General features: G+C 40.4%; 3 protein-coding genes across 6 annotated transcripts in view; 2 read left to right on the top strand and 1 right to left on the bottom strand.

Moving 5' to 3' along the window:
* The window catches only part of arsg (arylsulfatase G), an 11254-nt gene extending 5112 nt beyond the window's left edge, over nt 1-6142 (top strand). For all 4 annotated transcript variants that reach the window (XM_073489642.1, XM_073489643.1, XM_073489645.1 and 1 more), the window contains 7 exons: nt 778-924; nt 2887-3095; nt 3184-3264; nt 3393-3501; nt 3736-3856; nt 3966-4056; nt 4774-6142. In XM_073489642.1, the coding sequence (XP_073345743.1) occupies nt 778-924; nt 2887-3095; nt 3184-3264; nt 3393-3501; nt 3736-3856; nt 3966-4056; nt 4774-5054 (1039 nt within the window). In that variant the 3' untranslated portion in view covers nt 5055-6142. The remainder of the gene's footprint in view (nt 1-777; nt 925-2886; nt 3096-3183; nt 3265-3392; nt 3502-3735; nt 3857-3965; nt 4057-4773) is intronic.
* Nucleotides 5848-13599, bottom strand: LOC141015529 (WD repeat domain phosphoinositide-interacting protein 1-like). The gene is made up of 12 exons (XM_073489646.1): nt 13182-13599; nt 11824-11906; nt 10997-11166; nt 10789-10885; nt 10092-10189; nt 9868-9960; nt 9714-9784; nt 8925-9032; nt 8289-8453; nt 8093-8200; nt 7712-7851; nt 5848-7257 (listed from the first exon to the last, which is right to left on the bottom strand). The coding sequence occupies exons 1-12, from the start codon at nt 13256-13258 to the stop codon at nt 7136-7138; spliced, it is 1332 nt and encodes a 443-aa protein (XP_073345747.1). The 5' UTR covers nt 13259-13599; the 3' UTR covers nt 5848-7135.
* Nucleotides 13600-15582: 1983 nt separating this feature from the next.
* LOC141015536 (cAMP-dependent protein kinase type I-alpha regulatory subunit) lies at nt 15583-26998 on the top strand. Its single transcript, XM_073489658.1, has 11 exons — nt 15583-15733; nt 17299-17514; nt 19963-20133; nt 20236-20327; nt 21401-21462; nt 21556-21602; nt 22056-22214; nt 22330-22390; nt 22639-22760; nt 24095-24176; nt 24444-26998. Exons 2-11 carry the CDS (start codon nt 17341-17343, stop codon nt 24614-24616), a joined length of 1143 nt encoding a protein of 380 aa, XP_073345759.1. The 5' UTR covers nt 15583-15733; nt 17299-17340; the 3' UTR covers nt 24617-26998.
* The last annotated feature ends 686 nt before the right edge of the window (nt 26999-27684 follow it).

A 27684-nucleotide genomic window follows, 5' to 3' on the forward strand; every position in this document is an offset into this window, starting at 1 on the left:
ACCTATTTTTCCCTACCTTCAGTGTTTTATATAGATTACTCCGCATGTAAAAGTTATTGAAAGGTAAAAAGACCAAAGTCAACACTGCTCGTCAGTAGTCCCGCATTTAATTCCATGACTTTGTGACGTCACACTACATCACCATGTCACAGATGTGCATAATTTAAGCCGAGCGGCTAGTTTGGCACGTAAGAATTAATTTAGCAAAGCTGCTCTGTTGATGTTAGTGTTGCTGACTCAGATGGAGGAGACTGGGTATTCAGGGGGTGGGCCTTAAAGAGACAGGAGCTGAAAAAGAGCGTTTCAAACAGGGGGAATAAAGTGCTGCAGCACTGGACAGTATGAGAAAACTGATGTGTTTTTTTGAGCATTAAAGCATGTAAAGCTATTCTAGTAGTAACTCAAAGTTATATCATGATCCTGAAAATGAGCATAATATGACGTATTTAAGTTTAGTAAGTTAGACATCACTGTCAGGGGACTTGTCAGGTTTACTAGTAAACCTTAGTCTGTTTACTTCTCTCCATCCTGGTGTTGGATATTTGTGTTGCTGATTTCTTGACTTTACAAGATCAAGCAAAATCGAAAAGTAATCTTAAAAGTTTTTCGTAAATCTTAAAAGTTTTATATCCAAGTGAAGCCAAGGATGGTGAGTTTATGGTTAGCCATTATCAGCTTATGACGGACCAAACTCAAAAAGACTCTAGACCTAGAGCTGTACATATGGTACATATATACCATTTATTATTCTCTTATGCTATTGTTCTCATGGACTAGATTGAAGAGGAGTGGACATGGAGACTGTTATTCCAAAGTCGGCCTTCCTCTGATTGAAAACAGCAGCATTGTGGAGCAGCCGCTCGACCTTTGGACACTAACAGACCGATACAAATCTGCTGCAACCAGGATTATACAAAATGCAAGGTACAGTTCAGCTATGAAACCATTTATACAGCACAATCACACAATGCAAGTCAGCCTCTCCTTCCCGTTTGTGTGTGTGTGTGTGTGTCAGCATGTGTGTTCATAATATAGGTCCAGAAGTATGAAGGGTTGACACTCAAATGTCTACGCCATCATATAAATGACAGTATACAGCGTCATAGTGCCAAGATACATATGCATATAATGAGTGTAGAAAAACAGCACGCTAAATGTAGCTGTTAGTCAGAACAGTGCAGCAGAACAACGTGTGCTAAAAACCTGAACGCTTCTGTTTGAGTTGTAGCAGATGTTGATAGGCTGCTGCAGTGCAAATACCCTGTGAATGAACAGTCCTTAAGGGTGTGAGCGCAGCTTTTACTAATCCTTACATTATGCAACCTGTGTGTTTGAGCCAGGCTTCCATAGAGAATAAGCTTCTCCTATGCGTCCGTGTGTTGTCCACTTACTCAGCAGCCAGTGAGACTTTCAAGTGTGCTCTCTCTACAGACAGCTTGTGCATGAGGGTGTAACTTGAGCACTCAACTGTGATTTGGTCCAGAAGAGACAGCTAAGGAAGTGCTACGTGTTCGTCAACAAGCACTAACCCAAACACACTGTGGGAGATGTCTCGAAAAGTCCACTTTGCACTTCTACTTTTCACTCCCATGTCAAGTGAGACACTGGTAACCTGATCATGGCAGGACCAAAACAACTTCATTTTGGAGGTTATATTAATGGAGGTAAAGGTCAAGGCCAGTGTCCTCTATGCTTAGTTCATACTCCATCATCCTTTACACATACACTGTAAAGATTGTCTGGTCTGTTGCTGTTTCTGTGGGTCATTTGAGGGAAAGTGAGGAGGGAAGATCAGGTAAATCAGAGGCAGGTGCTAACAGCTAACATTGGTTACCATCTGTGGTTCACTGCCTTTCATTGGCATGCATATTACCACTTGCTGGGATATGACGAAGTGCTGTAGTCTACATATTGGAGATGTAGAGTTTGACCACCGATTTGTTTGTCTGCCATCTAATGAAGGAGTATGTCACCTGAGTGCTGGGGTGTGGCTCTTTTATGGTTTTCAAGATTGAGAGGGAGGAAGGCAATGGAGTTTTATAGAGCTTTATCTAGATTTGTTGATACCAAAAAGATGACATAATTCAAAGTATGAAGCCTGGGAGAAGCAGTTACCTGACCCAACCCTAGATCAGCGTGTCAGTGGACCTTATTGTCCTGATGGTGTATAAATACCAGGGTAACTGTATACCTGTGTGTATTCCAGACAGTACTGTAAATTTACAGTTTTGTAAAGTTTACCACATTGAGGTGAGAATGCTGATAGTAGTACAAGACTGTGTGTGTGTGATCTGACCTATGGCAATTTTGGGAACACACGTCAGAGACAAGGCAGTTAAGTCTAGTTTAGTCTATATAAATTCCCCAAAAGTGACGTCAGTAAGATTTTGTGTGTGAGTGTGTTGAAAGGAAAAGAGGAGGGCATAAACCCTGCTGTTTGCAGCTGCCTGTGAAAGGCAACATTCCGTCATGCTATAGTACAGGGTCATGTGAACCAGTGCAGCAGTTGTTAGTCATGTGCTGTAAAGTTCCAACAGTGTGCAGGCTTTCTTTCATTCATGTCATTTAGGGTGACTAATGCCGTGTACCAGATCTTTTGGGAAGTCAGTCCACATTCCTTCAAAAATGAATGGCAGCATGGACTTTAAAGTAGGAATCATGCGTCAATGTGCACATTCAAACCCTATGAATGCCACATATTGTTTCCAACATGCTTATAACTTCGAAATATACTTCATTTTGTAGTATTTTCATAGTTTATAACTTTACATCTATCAAAATACTGTAAAAAGCTTCAGAACTAAAAATGTGATTAATTTGCTGAGACATCACCAATATGATCCTAAGACGAATTGTCAGTGTAAGTTGTCTTAATTGTCCCTGCAGGGAGCGAGGCCAGCCCTATCTCCTCTACATAGCGTTGGCTCACATGCATGTTCCCCTGTCCCCTCCGCTTCCTCCGGTTTCCTTCGCCACTGCCCTGCGTCCAGATGAAGTGTATGCCGCCAGCCTGCGAGAGATGGATGACCTAGTAGGAGCGGTAAAGAGCGCTTCGGATGACACCGACAAAGACAATACTCTCATCTGGTTCACTGGTTAGTCAGCCTGTTCTTCCGCACTACAAGTGTAATCACAGAAAAGCCTTAATAACAGTTCTGTACAATATGTGTGTGTTGTATTTAGGTGACAACGGCCCTTGGGAGCAGAAGTGCCAGTACGCAGGAAGTGTAGGACCTTTTATGGGAAAGTGGCAGACCAGCAGAGGTATGAAAATCTAACTTCTTCCATGCACGCTTCATGACGGGGGTTGATGTGTTCAGTTACACAGTAGCGGCACATATCATTGCTGTTAAACCTCGTATTCCTAAAGTCATCTTTTATCTGTGTGGTAGGTGGAGGCTCAGCTAAGCGGACCACCTGGGAGGGAGGTCACAGGGTGCCAACGGTGGCTTATTGGCCTGGGAGGATCCCCGCTAACACCACCAGCTCCGCCCTGCTCAGGTACTCTCATTTAACCAACAGGCAGCAACTTTTTTAAATCAACACTTCTTCACTTTAAAGGTGCAATATGTGAGAATTGGCTACAAATTTATTCTCAAAACAATTATGGGCACCATATCACCAGAGTAATCGCTAACTGCTGCTAACTGCGCCTGCCCTTTGCAAGTTAGCTCAGTCAGTCATAAACACCTCCATCTTAACAGACCAAATCTGTCCCCTCCTCTCCTCCTGCAGTGGTATGGACATTTTCCCAACCCTCCTGTCCCTGGCAGGTGTAACTCCCCCCTCAGACAGACGTTATGATGGTATTGACACCACAAACATCCTCCTGCATGGTGAACAGAGTGGTCATGAGGTACTAATTACTTCTTATTGTTAATCTTACTTTGGTTTATGTAAATAACTTTCTCTATATTGTCAGTGGCGGTTGTTGTAGACATGAGTTCTTCTCTTCTTTCTTGTAGTTTCTCTTCCACCCTAACAGCGGTGCTGCAGGGAAGTTTGGTGACCTGCAGACAGTTCGAACAGGGAAACACAAAGCTTTCTACATCACAGGTATGGGTCAAACACAGGTCACGTGTCCACAATCTTAAGACTGTAATTTAACGTATTTACCAGCAAAATGACAAAAGATGCTTCTCCAGCAGTGATGTCAGTGTTGCCACCATATGTGTTCACATATTCTCTGCGGATAACTCCAAAGGCTTTGTGATAGCGGCCTCATTTTCATAGTGAAGCATCATGCTGTGTAAATTTCGATATTTAAGTGTTAAATTAAATACGTTTTTTAAAAGTATGACTCAGTAGTGCTGTAGGATAGTGCTGCTGGTTAGCTGCACGACTAACTAAGCTAACAAGCTGACTGTGGCTACAGTCATAAACAGAATGTAGTTAGCAGCAGTTAGCTACTCTGGTGATATGCTGCCCCTATTTGTTTGGAGTATGACAAACAGGTGTCCAATTCTTACATATTGCACCTTTAAATTCATGTTACTGTTTATCACAAAATGAAATATTCAAAACTCTGATATTAGTTAAAGGTAATAAAAGGGAACATAAATTTGTCTGGTTTTTCACGCTAATTTCATATTTGTTTAACCCTTTTTTGCTAAACCTAATGCACACAAAGGATAACAACTCACAGAAATGTACATATACTGTAACATTACATGTTTTTGAGTTGTATTATTTTGTCTTGAAAAAATAAAGTTTTAGTGTGGCAAAAATGTGAAAAAGGCTAATAAGAAATCACATATCCTTGTTCCTCAACAGGTGCGGCTGAGGCCTGTGGTGGTGCAACAGGACGGCAGCAGCTCCACGACCCGCCGCTGATATTTGATCTGCAGCGTAACGAGGCTGAGGAAACACCCCTGGAGGTCGAGACACCTGAATACCGGGCAGTAGTGGAGAGGATCGCCCGAAGGAGGGAGGAGTTATTATGGGACATTGCCAGCGACGAGTCTGTGTCCACGGCGGACTACAGCACAGACGAAGCAGCAGCGCCCTCCTGTGACCCCACACGGCCTGTTTGTCGCTGCCACACGCTGGGCTGAGGATGGGGAAATCACACACACAAACATCGCAAACAGATGTGGAGACAAATATCTCCTTTTAAATGTGCTCAGCTGTTTGTTTATAGACCGTGTTGTTTGGGAGGTTCAATGTCCAGTTGCAGCGGGAGACGTGCAAACAAGCAGAGAGAGCAAAGAGGCGCCTGCAGCCAAACTTTATCCAGCTGGTATTGAAAGGTCAATAATTTGGGAAAAATAAGAACTATCAGACAGTTTAGACATGCTATTTATCAATCAATTTTGGTAAAAATTTGAGAGCATGTTTGAACATTGTAAGTTTCAGGGGTCAAACCTTTAAAGGGGCACTTTGTAGTTTTGGAGAAGAAATCCAAACTCAGAATTTTAAGATTTACAATAATAATGAGGTAATAATACAAACTCAGAAATATAAATTTTTTCCCATGAGTGAATAAACAAGCTGTTCTCAGAGGAAAACAAGGTCCCCAGAACACTGTTTGAAGCTAGAAAGGTGGCAGGGTCCGCCAAATACAAACAAAGTAAAACAGTATGAAATTGTGTTGTCCTTTAAGGTCAGATTGTTTATTCATCAGTCATGAAAACAAAGACAGTCTGTTTATTAAGTTTGTTTAGGCATAACAAATCAGTCAATGAAGATCGCTCTCTTTTGATAAATTTCTTCCCCCCCCCAAAACTATATAGTGCACCTTCAACATGTGCACAACTTGGCCTTGTTATTATTTTGTTGGATATGACATTCAATACAGGATTCATAATAATAGACATTATTATTTTAAAGTCAAAACGACACCGTGCAGAGGTTGAACTTCTCAGCTTTAATGAGTCTCTGATGTAAATGTCCAGTATCAAACAGCTCAATGCAGCGTAAGGGTGTCCTCACAGCGCCACCTTTTGGCAAATCAAATGGTATTACCATGTTACTTATTACAACAGAACTATATATAAATGTTATATATACATTATACACACAGTAAAAATCCTCAATATATAATTTACGCATTGGTAAGTCTATGCATTTGATGTGTAATACTTAAAACATTTTTGCAAAAAGAACATGTAATGCATCAAAGTAAAAATGACTTTCATATTAACAGACTGTATTCAGCATCATTTAGTCAATAAAAAGGTCTTCAGGATATCACTGAAATTCAAGGACCTGTAACTTTGTCATGTACAGCTCGCCACCAAGCGTTTCACATTCAGCTGCTGCCACAGAGCCCATCATCAGGTTCTGACTCCACACATTGTTTAGTCTCATCTATTGCTACCAGAATTAGTGATGACAGCTGCATCCGCATGTCATGTAGTACTTACTGCATGTATCATGATTTAAATAGTGTATCACACAAACAACATGTTCTCCTTCTGCTCCTCTTTGCTGAGGTTTGACACGTTTAATGCCCACTGATGAGCTCCCCAAATTCCTGACACCTGATTGACAGAAATGCCCTTGTAATAGCTTTTCAGATGCTGAGTCCCAAAAATCGTCACAGAAAACAAGACACGAATCTCAAGAGATTTGACTACTGCGAAAATGACCTGTCAGGTGACGTCTTAGCACCTCTCTCTTTGTGCATTTGAGCATTTTTGTCAATCAGTCCTCTTTTCTACTATCTTGGTATATTCATTCCTCTCACTAAAACTCTGCAGGAACAACCAGACGCTCATCTGGTTGCTACCATGCTAATATTGTGCAACAGTAATGTAACTGTGTTGTCAGGGTTTCTTGCTTTGTACAGTCAGTCTTTAAAAAAGGTTCTAACACTGTTTGTTAATATGGGAGTTAAGAGTGGGACACAGTCTTTAAATCTGTCTAAGTGTTTAAGATGTTCTGAATGTAGTTTTTTTTAGTGTTTTTTTTTTAGTCCTTATAAAAACGGGAAAGGGACACAGAATACGGAAACACCAGGAAGTAACACTCTGGCAAGATTTGACCCTAGGCCAGCAGGGGTACGTGTTTGTGGGAGGGTGGGGGTGCCACAATGTCTCACACACAGGAATATTTTTGTCCATCTTCCCTGCTTGAAACAAGTGAGTCTGATTGTTATGCAGGGATTGGATGTTTTTTATAAGGGAGGGTTTGGTCAGTTACTCTGGTTGCCGACCGGAGGGAACTCATTCTCGTCGTCCAGACAGACGGGGCCCTCCGCGAACTCATGCTCTGGGATGACCTCACCTTTCTGGGCTCCACCGTCCTCAGAGTAACCTGGGGAGGGAAGGAAGGAGGAAAATGAGTTGGCCTCTTAATACTGATCATAATCTGCGTCCACTGGGAACTCCTGTTTGTTTCACATGTTATGTTTTGGAAAGCATGTACGGTTGTGGCCTGCTGTAGGTAAAGTTTATAAGAGTTAATAATCATTAATAAAAGGTTTTTGCTGTTGAATCTAGGAAAAGTTTTGGTAAACCTTTACAAGTATAAACATCAGTTGCGACTTTATAATAGCCCCCAAATACTGTTCATAGATGAACTACACAATATTTATTAACCATTTTCAAAGTATTACAAACGTCATTTGAACCTTCACAATAAACAATTGCTTATAAACGTTAACAGCAGCTTTAACTAAAGTTTAACTTCCTATAAATGTATTTATGATTGATTGTTATCATAAATTGTTACCTAAGTTTCCATCAGTTAATCATGAGGAATACTGTACCCATGAGAGTGGTGGAGGAGGGCGGGGTTGAAGGGAGAGCCACAGTCGCAGCGTATGATTGGCTGGGTGGTTGGGGAGAGACGTCCTCCAGTTTGTCCTCCTCAATCTGTTCCACCTGCTCCTCGCTGGAGTCAAACAGCCTGCACGAACAGAGAGGACAGAGACTGATAAAACCAGCATGATGCAGTGTGACATTTTAAAGCTGCATATGGAAGGTTTTTGTTTTAATTTCAGTTTAGATATACCTTCCAATCCATTTCTTCCCAGCTCACAATTAATGTTTTGAAATCCAAATGTAGATGATTTTGGGGGGCACCAAACATAAATCATTGCACCTTTTTTGAAGTTACAGCATATTGTTTCATGCAGACACGCACTCACATGTGTTTTTGGACCAGAACGCACTCGCCTCCATCCTGTGGATCCACATTATAGATGTAGAGAAGGCCGTCTGAGGACGCCACCAGCAGGCGAGGGAGCTTCTGAATCCTGACAAACAAAATCACACACAAGATGTGAAGGAACCCACACACAAATGCACCTCTCTCCTTGAATACACGTCCCTCTCCTGTCTTACGTAGCCAGGGCGCAGATGTTCTTCAGGCCGAACATGTTGAGTCGTACTGTGGCGAAGGCTCTGTCCTGATGCATCATGTCGGACACCTGGGAGGGCAGGTAGGTGCTGGCTGCTGTGAACATTTTGCCCACGTACGCTGACCATGTAGGAGACTCCTCCTCTTGACTGGTTGGAAACAAGGTGAGCATTTTTAACATCGATAAATCATTAGTGGAGACATTTAGATGTTTTCTTCTTTTTGTTCTTTTTATAGTAAGCCATTTTGTTGGATTTCATAGGAACACGAGTGGGTTGCTTTGCATGATAAATACAGCAGAGGGTGCTGATCGTTCCATGTATTGTCCTCCTCTGAACCATACAGGGTTCAGAGGAGGACCATGGAGACATCTAATGCAGATAAATTGCAACATGAATGACATGTAATCTTAATCCCCAATAAGAAAATATTTTACCAGGGATAAAAGAAAGAAGTCCCCTTTGACAGCAAATAGCGGTTTATTTTGGTCTGGATTAAAGTACAAGCACAAGATTTATCAGAACCATGTCTATGCTGGTAAGTCAATTAATTCATTACTTAAGCTACAGAAAACAAATCACTGGCTTCATTCATCAAGTAGAAACGCTGTGTGTGTTTACCTGGGGCTGTGCTGCTCCAGTTTAAAGATATGGACCGTCTCAGTGTTGCTGGAGGCACACAGGAACTGGGCGTCCGCACTGAAGGACAGTGAACTGATGCTAACGTATCTGATAGAAAGAGGGAATAGATTACATACAGATTTTTATTGGAAACAAAATAAACAAGAAAGATTTACTCCAACACAATTGATGTTTCAGAAAGATTTAGCCCAAATGTAGATTTATGTTCATGTTTTTAGATTAGACTGCAGCACTGTGAAGTGGTGCGTGATAACAGCCTCTCCAGAATCCAGTATTTCTGCTTTAAAATCAGAGATACTCGGTCAGAGACACTCTGTGTTGTATAATACCATCACAATAATGCTAACTAGGAGGCAGTCGAACGCTAATGTTAGCTGTTGTCCAACAGAGGCTAAAATATGTTGTTCGACCATGAAATGTGGTCTGGATTTTTTCACTATCAATTGTTTTTTCCGTTGCTGATCAATCAGAAAGCCGTGTAAAGATAATTTGTGAGACTCCCTACTTTTATAGGACTAACAACCTGGAAAACAGCTGTACAAGCGTGACGTCAGAGGTCATGGTCTTTTGGCCACTGAGCAGCAAGTGTCTGACTCACCTCAACACTAACTGCTGAGTAACAGGAGGGTCATTTGAACTACTCACTGTCACAAGCCCTTTGTTTAATCTGGCTTTAACCAAACAACATGAATCATCTTCACCACCATCTGTCCACAGTTTGCTTGTTAACAGTTTCTAATCTGACTACGTGAAAGAAGTAACGCTGACCTCTTCATCCCTCTGCGGAACTCGAACAGTTTCTGTCCTTCAGGAACGCTGAACACTCTGATAACAGTGCCCTGTAGACGAGAACATGTTCAGATAGAATCTGGTGGATGACAAAACAAAAGATCTAAAAAGAAAAAGGAAATCGAGTCCTCACCTTCTCTGAAGCGCTGGCCAGTTTGGAGCCAGAGGCATTGAAGGTGAGGGCTGCAAGGGGACTGTCATGGGCTTGGATCAGCGTCAGAGTGCTCTGAAGGGGCAAACAAGTGCGTTCTAATGACATCAGCACCAACCCTGGCCCCAATTGGGGTTACCAAGAGACATGATAAGAACTGCAATTTTCCCTTTGTTGCTATGTTAAGAGTTTTAATGCAGCCTCACCAGGTTGTTGGCATCGTAGACGGTGATCTCTCCGATGCTGGCGCTGCCGGGGTACGCCAGGTAGGAGTTACTGTGGTTGACAGAGAGAGCGCAGAGACCTACAAGACAGTAGAGAGAATGATTTAGGCAGTTTTCTGTCTTGTTCTCTCTTTAAAACACCTATCAATCATGTTTTGGCAGGCTTTGGTTGCATGCAGGTAAACAAGCGAGAGCAAAAGTGGCTGAACGCATTTGACGATTGCACTGCATCGCATTGCAATCTCGGAACTAATCATCTGATGAGGAAATAGCTTTTTGTTATCTTTTTTAAACATTTATCGGCATTCATAGATAGGTCGTAGACATCCTCCCTAAACTCCAACCCTATTCTTGCTTCTCCAGTTGCTAATTAGACTGTAAACAACGACCAGTGCACAGAAGATGAAGTTTTGGCCCGGATATCTGTTTCCTGAATATCTGCTGGCTACAACAGAAGCCCTGAAACACTGGCCGTTGCCCCCAGAGGCTTAATCGCCATTAGATGATAGCTGATTGGTTCAGAGGTTGCAATCAATGTAATAGTGTTAATCATTATGCTGTAAATTTCACTTGTTGCCGTACATATTATCACTTTAAAGTAAGGTAATTGTGGTCTACAAGAATCAATGTACACACTTTATGTGGTCTATACAGATATACAGTAACAACTTGAGTGTACCTGAGGGGTTCATCGGTGTGTTCAGCAGGGTCTTGAGTAGTTTCATGTCTTTGATATTGTGGATGTAGACTGACTCCTCCAGGCACACCACCAGTCGCTGTGACAGTGACAGACAGAGACATCACAATAACAAAATATATACATGTGAAACCCAGATGCAACAACTCTGAGGATTACAGGTAAATCGAGATCCATCTCCTTTTCTTACCTGTCTGTTGAGCCTGACGGAGAGGATGTTGTTGGAGTAGCTGTAGTTACAAATCTCTGTACCTTTCTTGAAGTGGTAGACGTTCATTCGCCGTGGCATGGACAGACTGACCACCACCACCAGACTGCTGGAGAACAGCCGCTCCACTATATACACGTCTGGACACTCCACTGGGAAGGACAGGAGATTGGATACTGATTGCATGCTTTTATTCCGGAGCGTAATGGGAGCTCCGATGTAAGTTCAAATCACAGTTCATGTACAGTAAATTCATAAACAGCTTCTTCTTTGCTGTCAATTCCTATACATTTTTAATTCTAATTAATCTAATTATGCGCAACGATTGGGCAAATAAATCCACTGCACTTCTGGAAAGTAATACCCCGCGAGCAGGGACTTTTCTGAGGGTGAAATAATATCTCAGGAACGTAATTTGGACCCACAGAGTTCCTCCAAAGGTTCCTAGTATCTTGCGAAGGTTCCTGCGGTGGAAACTAAAGAGAGAGAACATTAATGAGCTCAAACTGACTCAAACTTTCTCTTTCGTTGTTGCTATTGAGGATTAGAAAATGTAGCGTTCCTGTTTTTGCCCTCTGTCAACAGCAGAGCAAACATTCTGCAGGCTGTCTGAGGTGAAACTCACCACAGCTCAAACAATACCGTACAGACGTCTATCTCTGCACTTATGTTGCCTCAGGGAGGAGATACTGGTGTGTCACAGCGCACTTACTGTATGAGTGTCGTGTGATGTTAAACAAATATATTTCCTGTAATTTGAACTCCTTCAGATCACTACAAAGAGTCAAGTACACTGTCCTTTGTATTACCTCCTTCATGGATGCAGTCCAGTTTGTCCACAGCAGTGACTGAGAAAAGCCGGTAGCCAGTCTTGGTGCCCACCGACAGAGACCTACAATAACGTACACACACACACACACACACACACACACACACACACACACACACACACACAGCCACACCCAGCACTGTTACACTAAAAAATAGCTTAACTGTAATTACAGTTTTTAATTATAGTGATTTAAAAAATAAATGACCCTGAAACACAAACACAATTACAGCTCAGTTTTTTCAACATTTTTGATGCATGAAGTCGACTTTTGTTGTCGTAAAAATAATCCCACAAAACCTTTTTTTTTTTTCTGTCTGTTTGGTAACACTAGAACAGATTAGTGGATGGATTTGGAAAAGAAAGAATAGTTTGCTATTGAAAAGCATAGGATTAACCATGCACAGACACACAGACTGCACAAAACAACGGGTCAAATCTAGGTTGTGGATGCTACACACCACTGCCCTTTTTGATTGCTAGTTTCCATCACGGAAAAAGTGCAAGATGACTGTAACACCATCATCGGCAAAGCTGTAATGACCAATGCTGACATGAGACGGTCACCAGGTCACACCCCGGCTTGGTAGCCATGATTTCTCCCAGACTATCTTATCTTGTTTAGACAACACAGCTGCCATTAAAATCTGTTTATTGCCCCCAAAGAAGGCTGCCTTATCTTATCACGGTTGGAAAGAACACGATGACAGAGTTAAGACGGCCCTGTGGACTGTTTGGACACCTGGTTAGTTTTACAATCAGAGACACAGCAGATGTTTATCCAGGCCAGCACACCTGTAACTGAAGAAGTCAGTGAGGTCTGCTGGATTTGTACTGTAGTTTACCCTCTAATAGCAACTTCTGCTTGTAAAGTTGCATTCAATAATGTTTCTATAACCTCAGAACAGACCACATTTGCCCTTACTGTTAAATCCAAATAATGAACATGTAAAGATGTATGTTTAGTGTCATGAACCAAGTAGGAAACATTCATTAAACACTGTAGAAAAGGCCTGTTTTCAATAATATGCATTAAGCTGAGTCTTGTTACACAACAGCCAGAAGTTTGTACAGTAACCACCTAGTTTAATGTGCAACAGGCCTTGAAGATTAACACAGTGGCCTACTTCACTTTCAGCTGCTCGAGTCTAATCTAGAAGTTAGCCTGTAGTTACATTTTGGACGCACAAACACAACTGCATGGTTGTTGGCGCTTATTACTAAATCACATAACATAAACAAGAGTAGGCTGTTAAATGCGACTGAAAACAATTATGCAACAGTCAGGTGCATCAAGGAGATTGAGTTCACGCTGGGCCCAACTCGCAGGTCGCTTACGTGGTGTCCTGGTTAAACGAGGCACAGATGAAGCCGCGCTGCGCTTCGAGGGCGTCCGGTGCGTCCTGGGACTCCATCCGGACCGCCGAGTTCCGTCTCCTCTCGCCGGTGTCGAGGTCGGAGGCCTCTGGGCTCGGGTCGATCCCCGCCGGAACCCGCTTCCCCTCCTCTGCTCCCCGACTCCAAGCGCCACGCTCACACTCTTCAGGGGAGAGGAATGTCCGGGCAGGCTGGATCAGATGGCACACATGACACACACCGAGCGGACAATCGGAACAGGATACCAGATGATCGATAACACCTCCTGAGTGAGCCGTTTCACTTTAATCCCTCGATACTGCTGATATTATGTTATTAACTTCTAATATCCACACAGCAAAACAAAAACAGCTGATGGGTGGATGCGTCACGCTGAGGTGCTTCACGATAGGCCGGCGGCAACATGTCAAACCCTCCGCTCCGGCGCTCCTATTGGTCGAGCTGCTTAAAGCCTCCGATTAATTTGACACAGCAGCTGTCAGTCAAACGAGAGCCGCCTATTTAGGTGAAAAAACGGTTGATTGGCCAATTATACTTTCTGTCTTGTCACGAGGAATTGTTTTGATGATTTCATTGGATAAAATCCGTATCAAGGTTTTTTTCTTTTTTTTCTTTTTTTTGACTTCCCGTCAGCGCAGAGACACATCAACAATCCTGGGACAGAGACGTTCAAGTGTTTAGCGAGACTATTTGATATTATTCCACCATTTTTTAAAATAACAATGTTGTGTGTTTGTTATTATACTTATTATTCTTTTTTTTTGCTTATCTTTACCTAAATGTAATACTTTTGCATTACATGTTTATTTAGGCCATTATTATTATTTTTAAGTATTTTACGTGCATGTTTACGTAGCTTATATGCAAATGTTGAATACTGAAATGTTTTAAATATGGATATATGTAATAGGCTAAAGACAATAAACAGGCTTGTTTTTTTAATGTATGCTGTTGTTACCCCTGGGTCAAATTCAATAGCATATAGTATTAAGTTAATTTGTGAGGTACTTGTATTTGTTTAAGTATTTTCATTGTATGTTACTTCATTCTTGTACTATAAAGCTATACCTGTTACACTGCAAGTGCATATTTTCAGTGATGGCATGTAACTAACTACATTTAAGTACTGCACTTAAGTACAACTTTGAGGTAGTTGTACTTTACTTGAGTATTTCCATTTTCTGCTACTTTACACTGCCACTCTACTACATTTTGGAGGCAAATATTGTACTCCACTACATTTGTTTGATAATTTTAGTTACTAGTTGCAGATTACATGCTGCATCAGATTCAAAGTAGCACATTTTTAAATTAAAATTATCGGTCATCAGATTTTTTTAAAAATCATTTGGATAATCAGAGTAATATTAGATCTGACAATTGACCTATAGTATACAGTATATATATATACATGAATATATATATATATATATAATATCAGATACTTTAAGACTTTTACTCAAGTATTATTAAACTGGGTGACTTTCAATCTTACCAAAGTAATATTTTAACACATTATCTTTACTTTTTACTCAGGCATGAGTTTGGCTTACTTTTTACAACACTGCATATTTTATATACAGACTTGCATACATGGTCAGTTTAACAAATATGATGCTTTTTTATAGATTAAACTACCCAACAGAATATAAACCAATTAAATTAGCTATATTTTGACCAGCAACAACTTTAAAATACTATTTAGATATTCATACATCAGCAAAAATAGTATAAATAATAACATAACACATATTTCTGCTTAATGAGTACTTTTACTTTAGTAGTTCATAGTTTCAGTGCATTTTGCAGATGATACTTCTGTATTGTATGCAGCCTAAGTAACCTTTTGAAAGCAGAACTAATGCTTGTAGTTGAATACTTTTACATTGTGGTATTACTAGGCTACTTTTACTCAAGTAAAGGATTTAAATACATACACTTACATGATTCGTACAAATTAATGTTTACTATTTTGTACCTCACATTATCTGTGTCTGAGAAAAGAGTGAACTTTGCACCAATTTCATATGTTCCTATGAGAATTTATCTATCTGGGGGAGCCCACTTCTGACTTTTCAGTTCCCTCCAGGATATCTATCCCCAAATACCCTCATGTAGAAATTAAAAAAAGAAGTCCATGCACCCTGCGGTGAGCCAGGGTGGTTTACTCATCTCTAAATAACAGCAACACACAGAGATTCTCGTTATCAGGGTAATTTTTAATCAGATATAAATCGATTTTTTTTCTTTCATTTTCTAAACCATTTCCTTGACGTCACGGTTTCCGTGCGGGCTCCTTTAAGGTTGCCAGGGGTTACGAGCTCACATGTCAGAACGAGGAGAATTGACGTCAGTGACGGCCGTTGATTGGTTCTCAGCCGTATCCGGTGGGGCAGCGGTCCAGGGCTCGGGAAAAAAATCGAAGCGAGGAGGATCTGGTAACGGTACGCTTTGAGAAATATCATCCATCCCGAGTCGCTATCGAAGGGCTCGGCAGGAATTTACAGTTTCTTGTGAGTATTTGCGTTTCTTCTGCTCGTGGATCATATGACCTCTGGATAGGTGAAATTTGTTTCCTCCGTCTCTCGTTTGTTTATGATAGAGCTCAAGATGGCGTCATTGGAGGAGAGCTTTGCCTTTGCACGGAGCTAGCCAGCTAGGCATCAACTAGACCCACTCTGTAACACAACGCAGGCCAAAGATAGCCAAGCAAAAGTATAAAACGTGTGTTAGTCATTTGTATTTTGTGTTTACTGTTTTTTTAAGGGAAGGGTAACGTAGTGTTTTAGCATTAGCTTGCTTGCTGTAAGTTACTCGGCTGCAGCCGTCAGCCTCCTCATGAAGGCTTCCTGACCTAGACGGTGTTACAGACGGGGCTTTTGCTTCTCACTGTCTTTAAAGGCGACAACATTTACTCAATTTGTTGACCATTAGATGCTTTATTATCATGTATCATCCAACATACTCCGCCGTCACTCTTTCAGCAAGGTCATTTGTGCATCGCAGTGTTTTCTTTAATTTAATTGACAGCCCGCTTCTTCCATCAGACAGCAGAGGTGGTGCTGCAGCTCTGTAACTGAATTAGAGAATTAACATGTTAATTGTACACTCTCACTACCTCAGATAAAAATAACCAAGATTTACTAATAATACAAGTCTGAGGAGACTTGTTGTTGGCCCTTGTCTTAGCTCTTAATTTATACCACCTGATCCGAAAACAGTATCATTTATCACTTAGTTATTCCTGTGAACGGTTTAGCTTAAAGCAGGCCTGCCAAGTTTCCACCATGAGTGCAGTAAGTTGCCAGCCTCATCTTTGATAACATGGCTAGTAATCTCCCCTGGGCCTTTACAGATTAGAAATGATCCGAATCCTATTATACTGATGCACATGCTTGCTTGGTGCACTTGCAAGTGACAGGATGGACTGGACCACAGCACTTGCTCGCTCATGTTCTTATCTAAAATGCACATGTTGGTTACAGCAGGGCTTCAGAGGCCTTCCTGTTTCAGCTCAAAGCTGTCTGAAGAAGTTCATATCACAGAGGCCGATCACATGATTTGGGATCTGACAAGCTGTTTTGCTCAGTGGCAGCATTGTGACCTGAAATGTTGAAACCCCAAGCAAGTGCATTTATGGTGTGGTCTGTTTCACAGTGGATTGATTCACTGGCCCTCATTTCACCATTGCTCTAAAATTAGGCTGTGTGTGTGATACTGTCCGACTGATAGAGGGCTTCATTCAGGCTGGTGAAAAACTTGAATTGTTTTGGGTAAATAAACCCAGGACACACAGAGTGCCTGTCCTAGTTTGTTGTCTGTGGTCAAATATGCGTGATCACGTCATATGACCAGTCCGACACTCAGAGGCACTCAGGCTCCACAGTGCCAAAACAACACCCCACCTCTCAGTGCATTCTCACTCGGGCTCTATTTTTCTCACATTCTCATGTTTTCTGTCCGTCCATTCCTCATCACGACACCCCGACTCTTGTGTTGCTCTCTATTCATCAAGAGTTGTACAATGATGATCTGAAGTCATGCTCCTTTTTCCCCCGCTACTGTCCACTTTCCCCAGTACAAAGGTTAGAGGTCACAGAGCAGGGTCGCCGTTGTCGTCATGGCATCTGGAAGTACGAGCAGCGAGGAGGAGCGGAGCCTGAGGGAGTGTGAGCAGTACGTGCAGAAACACAACATTCAACAGCTGCTGAAGGACTGCATTGTCCAGCTGTGCACCTCCAGGCCAGACAGGCCCATGGCCTTCCTCAGGGAGTACTTCGAGAGGCTGGAGAAGGTTTGTGTGTGTGCTTCTTTGTTATCCTTATTGTAAGCTGAGCAATATATACACTTGTATAACACCGGGCTGTTAATGTCTCAGAAGCTAGCTAATAGTTGTCATCATAAGCTTTATTTATTCACACTTGGTCGGACTATGTTTACTATTTATTTCTCAGGCAAAAAGAAAAACAAAACACATCTATGATGCAGTTGATGTCATAGATGAAGCAATTTCTCACTCATTTCCCCTGAAGCACTTTTTGTGATATTATCAATAAGTTTTGCTTGACATGTTTTGGGTAAAATCTTCTTAGCAATAGCTAAAACTGATTGTAACATTATTAAAAGCAAACTAATTGGCTTTCTTTCAGGCATGCTGGCCCCCACGATGACAGTTATGCTTCATAACATCTGTGTCCAGAGCAGTCTATTTTCTCTCCCACTTGCTTCTGTGTTTTGTTTTGCTGTGACTAGAGCCCCATTAGTTGAAAGCAACATGCACCCCACTTGTTTTCCTATGGAGCAAGGAATCACATCCCCAGAAAACTCAATTCCAACGAAACATAGTTATTCCTGCACAAATGTTTTACCTCTGCATTGATTGATTTAATTTATATTAATTTATAGTTTCTCAAGACACCAGCTTGGTCATTGGCAACTAGAGTTTATAATGATGAGAAAGATGCTTAAGGTAACACAGATTTATTAAATTCCCAGTTAAGTTTACTGTTTCAGTTCCCTGGTGTCATTTTAGACCGTAAAGGTTAATGTTAAACTATAAAATATCCTGCCTACGTTACATATCGTTGTCACAAGTGTTTGATATCCACATTTGAGGAATAATTGCAAATTAATTTCCAAATCTGCCAAAAAAATCAAGCATCAGTCCAGCTCTAGATTTAACTGCAGCAAACTTCTGACCTCGATACAATACCTTAAAATATCTATATCTGATACAAACTTTGATACCATGGGGGAAAATTGACACAACATTTTTTTTTAAATAAAACATAAAGATAGCAAGGCTATAACATGACAACGAGATACAACTTCTTTTTTCTTGGCTAGTTGCAGACTGTACCTGTGTACTGATACTGCAGAAAATTTGTATTGAAAGTTTTATTATGCATATTGACAACACTGCACAACGCTATATTAGAGGGTTTTGGTATACAATAAGCACATGCTGTGGAAAAGAATTTCAACTTCCCAAATGTACATGCACACTTGGGGATCAGTTTTATAGTCAAACCTGGATGCTACGTTTACTTTAATTATCAGTAAATTAACAAACTAGTGAGGCAAATAAGAGTTGCTTGATTCAAACGATTCTTTAAATTGAAATTAAAACATATAGCTGCACATACAATAATTGAAATTCCACATTACCACCACTGTGAATTATTATTATTTTTAAACTAACTAACAAACAAAAAAAGACCGTACAGCAATAGTTTGTATCTTACACAAACAGCCAGTCAGGCAATTTAATAGATCCAGCAAACAAACTAAATAAATACAAACAACAAACAAAACAAACAAAAACAAGCCATAAAATCATCAACATAGAAAAATTTAAGACAATAACATAAATATTAATTAAATAAGGAAAAGAAAATGAACAGTGGGGGTAGTCTTTGCATATCATAAACTTAATTGAGCATTAGTCTAACTGCATGTTTTATTAAAGTACAACATTTGATAGCTATTCCATCTGTTGTTTTCAGGATATGGTAGCTAAGAAGTGTGACCGTATTGTGTTATACTTATCGAGACAGCCTATATTCATTCAAGCTTAACTATTTTCAACAGTGCAATATTCCAGTCTTGAATGGATAGAGCACTTCTGTGAATTGTTTTCAGAGGTTTTTTTTTAATGAAAGTACTGCTGTATGCTATCTAGGGCCAGGAAGATGAATTCATAACCAGTCGGGCCGTTAATATATTGATATTATATCGTTATTGTGATATGAGACTATATGTCGTCTTAGATTTTGGATATTGATTTATCATATGACATAAGTGTTGTCTTTTCCTGGTTTTAAAGGCTGCATCCCAGTAGTGATGTAATTTTCTAAATGTGCTACTTGTTCTAATACCTTAACCCACTTAGTCATTATATCCACAGCCACATGATTATTTATTAAAAATCTCATTGTTTTGAAATTTTGTGAAAGCTCCAATAGTCATCCCTACAACACTGTGGCAATATCAATATTGAAGTACTTGGTCAAAAAAATTGTGACATTTGATTTTGTCGCCCAGTTCGACCATTTATGTAGTGCTTTTGAAGAGATTAAAAAGGTTGCGTTAATATTTGAAAGCCATATTCACTAGTCTGTATAAGTTGAAAAGTACTTTATGTAGCACAAAAAGTGCTATATAAACAACCTTGACTTAACCTGGATGAACTGCAGCAGCTTTGAACCCTGTTGGCTGACTCCATCCCCTCCTTCCGTTCCAGGAGGAGGCCAAGCAGATTCAGAACCAGCAGAAGGCCAGCAGTTCCCGTTCAGACTCGCGCGATGAGGAGGTGTCTCCTCCCATGAACCCCGTGGTAAAGGGTCGCCGGCGGAGAGGAGCCTTCAGCGCAGAGGTCTACACAGAGGAGGACGCAGCCTCATATGTCAGAAAGGTAGACAAGCAGCCGTGGCAACACTTACATCAACTATCAGATACTATCAAAAGTTAACTTTGAGTGAAAACGTTTTAAACAAGTCACCTGTTGTTTTCTAAGGTCATTCCAAAAGACTACAAGACGATGGCAGCCTTGGCCAAAGCTATTGAAAAGAATGTGCTCTTCTCACACCTGGACGACAATGAGAGGAGGTACCTGTCTTTAAACGTTTTTTAACCCCTTTTTATTCATTTGGATTTTCAAAAGGAAAATGCCAACTAAATACCACATAAAAAGTATTTGCATAAGATGTCCAGGAAACCAAACACAGCAAGTACACTATCTCAACCTCTCTGAAGTGACAACATATCAGAGATTTCCACAGTTTAATAACAGAAGAACCACCCCCAACCCGCTTTGTCATTATAGTCTTTCTAGCCAACGTTAAAAGAATTATTAATTCTTTATTTATTTAATTAATTATTTAAATTTAAGTTTTATACTTAATAGAAATATATGTATATATATATCCCTGTATCTATTGCATATTAACATTCTGGAAGACAATAGCAGACAGCAGTCCCCTTAAAGGGATATCATATTCTGTCCATTTTGAGGTTCATACTTTTATTTTAGGTGTCTACTAGAAAATGTTAACATGTTTTAATGTTTAAAAAAAAACAAAAAAAAAACACATTATTTTTCTCAAACTGCATTGCATTGCTTCCGCATCTCTGTTCACTCTCAATCTGAACGCTCCATTTTAGTGCCTGTCTGTTTAAGGCCCCCCTCCTGAAAAGCCCAGTCTGCTCTGATTGGTCAGCACTCACAGGCCTGAGTAGCCAACCCCCAAAGTGTTTCCACATCAGCTCTGCGCCTTTTTTTTTGCAACTACAGCTGTACCGGCGGCGTGACTTATGGCAGTGACTGCATAGTTATGACATCACAACCTCACAGAAGTCCAGACGGTCATTTTAAGGCTCAGTTTCTAAATAAGGGCTGTGTGCATTTCTCTGTGGATTGAGTGTTTTGACACTTTCACAGTGTTCATAGAGCAACAAGACCTGTTTTATGATCAAAAAATACCTGAAAATCTCACCTGTTCTTAATGGTGCAAGTTGAATTCGTTCACACTTCTGATGAAAAATTACTTCTAACAAGTGAGAATCCTCTGAAAAATTCAGAATATTCAGAGTGCCTTTTTAAAAGTCTTTTATAAATAAAGTTTTGATAATTATGTAACCTTGTTCCTTGCTGATCAATTCTCAATTCTGTTCCTTTCCAGTGACATATTTGATGCCATGTTTCCAGTCACCTACATCGCTGGAGAAACAGTTATTCTGCAGGGTAGGATTACATCTTTTCAGAGTTTAGTTGAACAAACATTTATCCAAATCACAGCATGTCTTCGATGCTAACGGTATTGTTTTGTGCACCCAGGTGACGAAGGTGACAATTTTTATGTAATCGACCAAGGGGAGATGGATGTGAGTATCTTATCCTTGTTGTTTATTTCTAGAAAGCAATATTAAACTACCATCTAGGGCTGCAGCTAACGATTATTTTCATTGTCAATTAATCCGTTGATTATTTTGTTGATGAATCGATGTTGATGATGATGGTTGTTCGACCTATAAAATGTCAGATGGTCAAACATTTGTAGAAAGTTTCATGTTTCGAAAAGCTCAAGATTGTCTTGTTTTGTCCACAACCCAAAGATATTCACTTACTTTCATAGGGAGTAAAGAAATCAGAAAATATTCACATTTGAGAAGCTGGAATCAGAAAAATTTGACTTTTCTTTCTTAAATTTACTCAAACCGATGAATCAATCTTCTAAATAGTTGGCCATTAGTTTGCTAATCGATTCATTGTTGCAGCTCTACTACTGAGAAGATCTAATTTTTTTTTTCTTGGTTTCTTCCCTCCTAATCCGACAGGTGTATGTGAACAATGAATGGGTGACCAGCATCGGGGAAGGAGGCAGCTTTGGAGAGCTGGCCCTGATATACGGCACCCCGAGGGCGGCCACAGTTAGAGCCAAGACCAACGTCAAGCTGTGGGGCATCGACAGAGACAGCTACAGGAGAATACTTATGGTGAGGAGACATTTGACTGTACTTGTGAAGAAAGACTTCATAAAGCTCGGCTGTTTATATTCTATTTTAACTTTATTTTACACAATTCCACTAATACAGATATTTTTCTCCATAGGGAAGCACTTTGAGAAAGAGGAAGATGTACGAGGAATTCCTTAGGAAAGTGTCCATTTTAGGTGGGTTCATTTCATTTTATTTATTTATTTTTTTATTCATATCAGCTTCACTCCGAAACTTAAAAATAGATGAAGAGAAGCACATTACTTGTGTTTGGTGCTGAGATTAAAATAGCCTGAAAGAGCATATAAAAATATCTCACCTAAAAAATATCTCGATCAAACAAGATGGTTTTTTTTGTTTTTTTAGGGTTGTCCGTCATTTCAGCTAATTCCTTTCTTCTGTGTTCTCCCCCCCCCCCACACAGAGTCTCTTGACAAATGGGAGCGTCTGACAGTCGCTGATGCCCTGGAGCCCGTTCAGTTCGAGGACGGACAGAAGATTGTAGTGCAGGGAGAGCCTGGAGATGAATTCTTCATCATCTTAGAGGTATATACTAACTTTTCTCACATAAATATGACCTGATACGCCTGGGTTACTTTTCTCAGTTTCCATGTTGTGCGGTTGTCATCTGTTCTTCAATTAAATAGTTACATTTAACAGTTTGGGAGCTGTTGGATCCACTTTCAGCAGTGGATATTTAAACCATTACAACCAATTTGTTATCCACACATGTACGCCCTCTAGTGGTGATGTGAAAATGTTCCCTAGAGCTGAAAAGATCAGTGGATTAATTGATTAGTCGATCATCAGAAAATTAATTTGCAACTGTTTTGATAATCAAAACAGTAAAATGCAACAATGTGAGAAAATGCTGCTTCCATCTTTTTATATGTGATCATTTGTTTTTGTTTTTTTGGCTTACATTTCTGTAAAGTGGATATTTTTAGGAATGTATGACTGGTGTTTTTTGATGGCTGTTGTAGACAAAATAATCAGTCAAAACAATAATGAGCAAACAATCAACAATGAAAATATTTGAAGCCATAATTTAATCCAAGTAATGAAAATGTATTAAATTATATGGCAATCTGTATCTCTGTAAACCCATGTTAAGCAGTGTTTCTGAGCTTTTCAATGGTATCAGATGTCTTGTCTGTGCATTCAGGGGCTCTGTAGTGAACATGATTACGCCATAACATTGTGCAGCATTGACCTGTTGACGAAACCCATGTAGTATCCTCCTCTGTGCCAACAGGCAGTGGTTGTAGCTGAGCTACTTTTGTTAATGTTAAGTTGATCATATAATCCCTTCAATGTCCTCTATTATGATTTAATAACCTTTCTACTTACTCTCTGAACTTTTTCTTTTTTGACGTATCTACATGGTCAGTAAATTAAATTTGGGATTAAACCTGTTTTTTCAATGAAAAATGAACCAGAACAGTATTATATTAAATGTCTGTTACCTGCTGAGGAAAGGTCAGAAGAAGACAAAAATTCATTTAAGTCCATCTTTTAAAAACAAAACGAACCTTTTGACTGGCGTTTCTTTTAATTACTGGTAAATTCTCAGATGAAGAAAATGTAAAATTGGGACTTTAGATGAGCCAGGCTGAAACTTAAGCTCCTCCTGAATCAAATGATGTGTGACTCCTGATGCTAACCGCTAGAATAGAGTCAGAAAAACAAAATATATACACGAGAGGGAATCTGATATTATTACATGCATTTTAGTCATTCAGTCCTTTTTTTAACAATGCACTTCTATACAGATGATAGACTCTTATCTGACACAGGTGTTAATATGACTGAAGTTAAGCTAAATCTTGAATTTTCAAAGCTGCTTGATGCCAACTGATCTCTGTGTTTGTGTTTTTCAGGGTTCTGCAGCCGTGTTGCAGCGTCGCTCAGAGAATGAGGAGTTTGTGGAAGTGGGGAGGTTAGGACCATCTGACTACTTTGGTAAGAACTAAAGCGACATCACAGTGGTCTTTTATTTCATAATTACAGGATTATATTATATCAGGCGTGTTACTGTTGTGCATTAGTGGCACTAAACACATAACAAAAATGGGATTTCTGTAACTAATGTCTCTGAGCCGAGTCAGATCTGGAAAACAAAATATAACACTGAGACTTTGTGTTCTTAATGAATTGTACGCAAAGTTGCTTTGCATGGATTTCTGTTTCTGTCATTCAAGGATTTCTGTTTACTGTGTGTCTCTCCAGGTGAGATCGCTCTGCTGATGAACCGCCCCCGCGCCGCCACCGTGGTCGCCCGCGGCCCGCTGAAGTGCGTGAAGCTGGACCGACCTCGCTTCGAGCGCGTCCTGGGCCCCTGTTCAGACATTCTCAAACGCAACATCCAACAGTACAACAGCTTCGTCTCGCTGTCTGTCTGAAGGGGCGTCTCTCTCTCTCTCTCTCTCTCTCTCTCTCTTTCTCTCTCTCTCTCCCCCTCTCCTCTCCACCCCATCCCTCTTTCTCTCCTTTCAGACCCAGGGTCCACCAATGCAATTTGCTTTTTTTGTCACTTTCTTCTTCTTTCTGTTGGCTTTTCTCCCCCTTTTTTGTTTTTTTTTTGTTTTTGTTTCACACACTGCGGAGATGGTTTTGTTGTTACCGCCCGTCACGCTGAGGTGACTTCTTTCAGCCATTCACCAGCGCTTATACCAGCTGCTGTATGCTACCTTGTAGGCACAGTTACATCACATGTTACCTATGTTTATAAACGTATTTGCTGGCTTTCTTTTGAAACACAAAGCAGGATTGTGAGGAGATCTGAAAGACATTAGGGTCTCAGACTGACGAGACAGGACAATCAACCTTTACATGGCGCTTTTGGTAAATTTGTATCAGATTTATGTTGTAGATTTAAGTGAAGAGAGGACTGCTTCTTCCCTGTTAGAGTTTCCTTTTGACATCAGTGATTAGACAGCGTAGAGCAGAATCTAGAAACCGTAGAAAGCAGGACGTTTTTCAGCTGTGCGACGGTTGTGCTCCATTCGTTTTTGGTTACCTCTGATTGGTACGATGAGACAACGTTGAGCCTGTTTTGCTTAGTTTGAGAGAGCTTGTACAACTTTTAATTTTCTTGTGCAGCTACCAGGCTAGTGCCAAATGTTTGATTATGCATAGCCGTGGAAATGCAGTGCGTGTTCCGTTCCCTGACTATTTTTGGAGCTCAAAACAGGAAGTAGTTATCACCCTTATTGTCCTCCTAATCGGTAGAACGACCATACAAGAACTGCCTTGACTACTCTGAGGAAAAAAAAAAAACAAAATAAAAAAGAAAGGAAAAAAAAACAAGAGTATTAAGTGTATTTCAGTATTCAATTTTTTTAGTATATACCAAATAACTTGGTCACTCTTCTGCTATGGTTTGTAATCAAAAATGTTATCATAGTATAGTTAAAATGATCATAGTTCTATTATTATCATGGACTAAATGATAAACTTATGGTTTGGAGTGATGGTGAACTTAAAAAAAATACGTTTAACTGTCTTTTGTAAACATTTATTTTTCCATAAATTCTATTTTAGGTGTCCAGTGCCACAAAGTAAATAAATGCTTCTTCTTGTCAACTGACAAAAACAGTATGTAATTGTATTGTGTCATGGGTTAATTCAACCTTTTTAAAATAGATCAATTTAATGGGTAATTACAGGTTTATTGAAGTGAAGTCTTGAAAAAAATATATAAAGTTGGTTTATGGATTTCAGGACATCTGAAGTATTTTATGTATCGAAGCATCACAGGTGAGCTGACAGGCAGATATTTATTTCAGACTAGTGTCATCGCTTATTGCCTATTGAAAAAGGTGGCTGTCCTTTCATCAGAGTAGCTTGTGATCTGTTCTCTATGCTTACTTGGCATGATGTTTTTTAGGCATCCAGTGATCCGGTGTGAATGGGAGCGTGCATTTTAAAAAAAGAAGCGTGGCCCTGCTGCAGCTGCGTGCAGAAGCAGGAACTTTGTCAAATATTTGGTTTGTTACTCCCGAGCTTAACTGCTTCTATTTAGATGGCATAAGATGTTAAGTCTGTCTTCTTCTTCTTCTTCTTCTTCTTTTTTTCTTTTTTAAAGATCTTTACCAAAATCACACAATGTTGACTTTTGGATTCTAGGCTTAACTCTTCATTCCTGCCTCACTTGTCTGTTACCAGAAATGACGTTGAACCAGTCATGTGTCTGTTTCTGTTGTGTCTCATTCAGAGCGCTCGCTTAGAATCGAGATGTATGTTCGTACGTCCAGAAGATTTGATTTTGGTGCCGATTGCAGGGTAGTCAGGTTAGTGCGAGGAGTTTTTGTTCATGGACATGAGTGTATTTTTTGATCATCTTTATCTGCACCCCCTCTCCTAACGCCTCGTGAATCTGGTTACATGTGGATTTGTGTCCACCGGCGACACGTCCCGTTTGTCCTCATCCACAGGAAGTGACTCCGTTAGGGGCGAGGGTCCGACTCACAAATGTTGTTTTCATGTAAATAGCAGCATCATCATTGGTTTTAGTCCAAAATGTTTTTAACCACACTGCAATCGTCCCGGTTTGCCTTAGCTTACCTAACCTGGGCTTTACAGTAGTAGTCAGTCACTCCTGCTAGCCCGACCTTCAGTGAGTTTGTCAGGCCCGCAGCGCAGAGAGCTGCAGGCGATCAGAGGACCATTCTTTTTCTATTCTACCCTGTATTCAGTTTGACCTCCTGTATGTGCAAAGATGTTTATCCTTTTGGTATAGATTGTTCCAGATGGCAGTTTAAGCAATAAAAAAGTAAAAATGATTCAACGTTTGTGTAAAGTTTCCTCCTTTCTTTTAAAGACTGTGTTTCTCTACTTGCAATGATGGTTCAGGCTGTAAGTTAAGTCATTCCCTCCTGTTGCTGTATTTTTATGTTTTAAGCATTTTGAATGACGTGGAATTTATCCTAAAGGGGCTCTGTGGAACGGTTGATGTGGTACTGTTAGCGGGCTCAGTTTCTAAACTAACGTTAGCTGCTGTTGTTGCTGTTGGACCTTAGACGAGACACTGGATAATTAAAAAGTGATCACCAAGTCAAGACTCTGAGTTGAGTCTCAAAGTCGAGACAGCTCTCCTAAATTACTACTTATTTTCGGGACAAACAGGACATGATTCAGGATTTGGGATGATTGCTCGTAATTCAGGATTGTCCCAAATGTTTCTGTCTGGTCACCCTAGTCGTCCTCCTGCTGTCAGACACGCCTGTTGTCAGTCTCGCAGTCCATTCACATCATAATTGAATTTCTTCATGGGGACCCTGCGGTGGCTTCGAGGGCCCAAAGCAACCACATAGTCTGACATTTATTTAATTTTTTTTAGGTGTGCTGAAAGTTCTTGAAAAGTCCTTGAATTTTACTCCTGAAAAGCTGAAACCTTGGTGAAGGTGTGAAGTGGGTCTCAACACAGATCTAGCATGACATCTGTCCACCAGGGGGGGACATGTTGCTG

The sequence above is a fragment of the Pagrus major genome, chromosome 20, assembly GCF_040436345.1.
Source record: "Pagrus major chromosome 20, Pma_NU_1.0".
Lineage (NCBI taxonomy): Eukaryota > Metazoa > Chordata > Actinopteri > Spariformes > Sparidae > Pagrus > Pagrus major.